Source organism: Daktulosphaira vitifoliae, unplaced genomic scaffold, assembly GCF_025091365.1.
Source record: "Daktulosphaira vitifoliae isolate Bord-2020 unplaced genomic scaffold, ASM2509136v1 Scaffold_3504, whole genome shotgun sequence".
NCBI lineage: Eukaryota > Metazoa > Arthropoda > Insecta > Hemiptera > Phylloxeridae > Daktulosphaira > Daktulosphaira vitifoliae.
In genome coordinates this window covers 1-1,063 of record NW_026103064.1, presented here as the reverse complement: position 1 = coordinate 1,063, position 1,063 = coordinate 1, and the positions used below count along the sequence as shown (strand labels likewise).

The following is a 1,063-nucleotide window of genomic DNA, read 5'->3' as shown; positions in this document are numbered from 1 at the left end:
AAAAATTGAAGGCATAAGAATAGAAATTCAATTAGGTTTAGCTTAAATGCAAAAATATATCAATTTTTGAGTTTGATATAACTTATCGAACGAATTGAATGCCTTTAATTTTTAAAATTTATAAAAAATCTTTGTTTAATACTAACAAAAATTTTTTTATTTATCGAATTTCAAAATATTAAATAAATTATTTATCTTTTCTGCTTATTATTATTATTTCTTTTTTACTTAATTGAAAATATATACCTGGCTGGACTTCAGTAGACGGGTGAGGTGTTGTAGGATATCCTTTGTAGTTGGCTGCTTGTTCCGACTCCACCTTCATAGTACCATCTTCTAACTTCAATCCAGTGCTTGGACGTAAGTTCTCTGCTGGATGGCCATCGGGATGTGGCACGTAATTATGTCGTAGCTCCGTATCTAATTCCATATTTCCCTCCATTCGGAGTCCGGTTGATGGTCGAGCATTGCTGGCACGTCGACCCTCTGCATAAGCCACATATTGGTCGTGTTGTTCGGAAGTTAAAACAGATGGACAATCGGGACACGTGAATGGCCCTATGTGACTACCATGTCTTTCGGCTATTTGCCTTTCCCTAGGCGAGTTTTTAAAATTCTCTGAATATTCGGCACTAAATTCCGCGTCACCCTCCATCTGTAGTTCATCTTTGGGCACCGCAGCATGTCGCCTATTCACGCTCATTTCCTCCGGTGTTTTATATGGTACCTCGAAACGAAACCTATATTCAGTATCAAACGCGACGGGACTGTCCGACTGTCCAAATGGAGGTGCTAGCGGCAGTTGATCGAACCCAAGTCCTTTACGCCGATATTTGTGTAGCTGATCGACAGTTACGAATGGCGGACAACGTTTATGATCGTACCAATGACATAGACGACCACCCGATGACTGTTGTGGGTGCGAATTTGACACGGGTCGTTCTTGACGCTGTTTCTTACTCTTACGGAACCTAAATGTTTATTTTAGTTAATTATTGACGGTGTTTTATTGCGTTTTATTGATCATATCATTAAGTAGACATCACTCAAACATAAATATGCG

At 39.0% G+C, this 1,063-nt stretch overlaps 1 protein-coding gene across 1 annotated transcript; it reads right to left on the bottom strand.

Moving 5' to 3' along the window:
- Positions 1-108: 108 nt before the first annotated feature.
- On the bottom strand, positions 109-971 carry LOC126910051 (uncharacterized; the record flags this gene model as incomplete). Its single annotated transcript, XM_050692448.1, has 1 exon — positions 109-971. A coding segment is annotated over one exon (784 nt), but the record flags the coding sequence as incomplete, so codon positions are not given.
- Between the last annotated feature and the right edge of the window lie 92 nt (positions 972-1,063).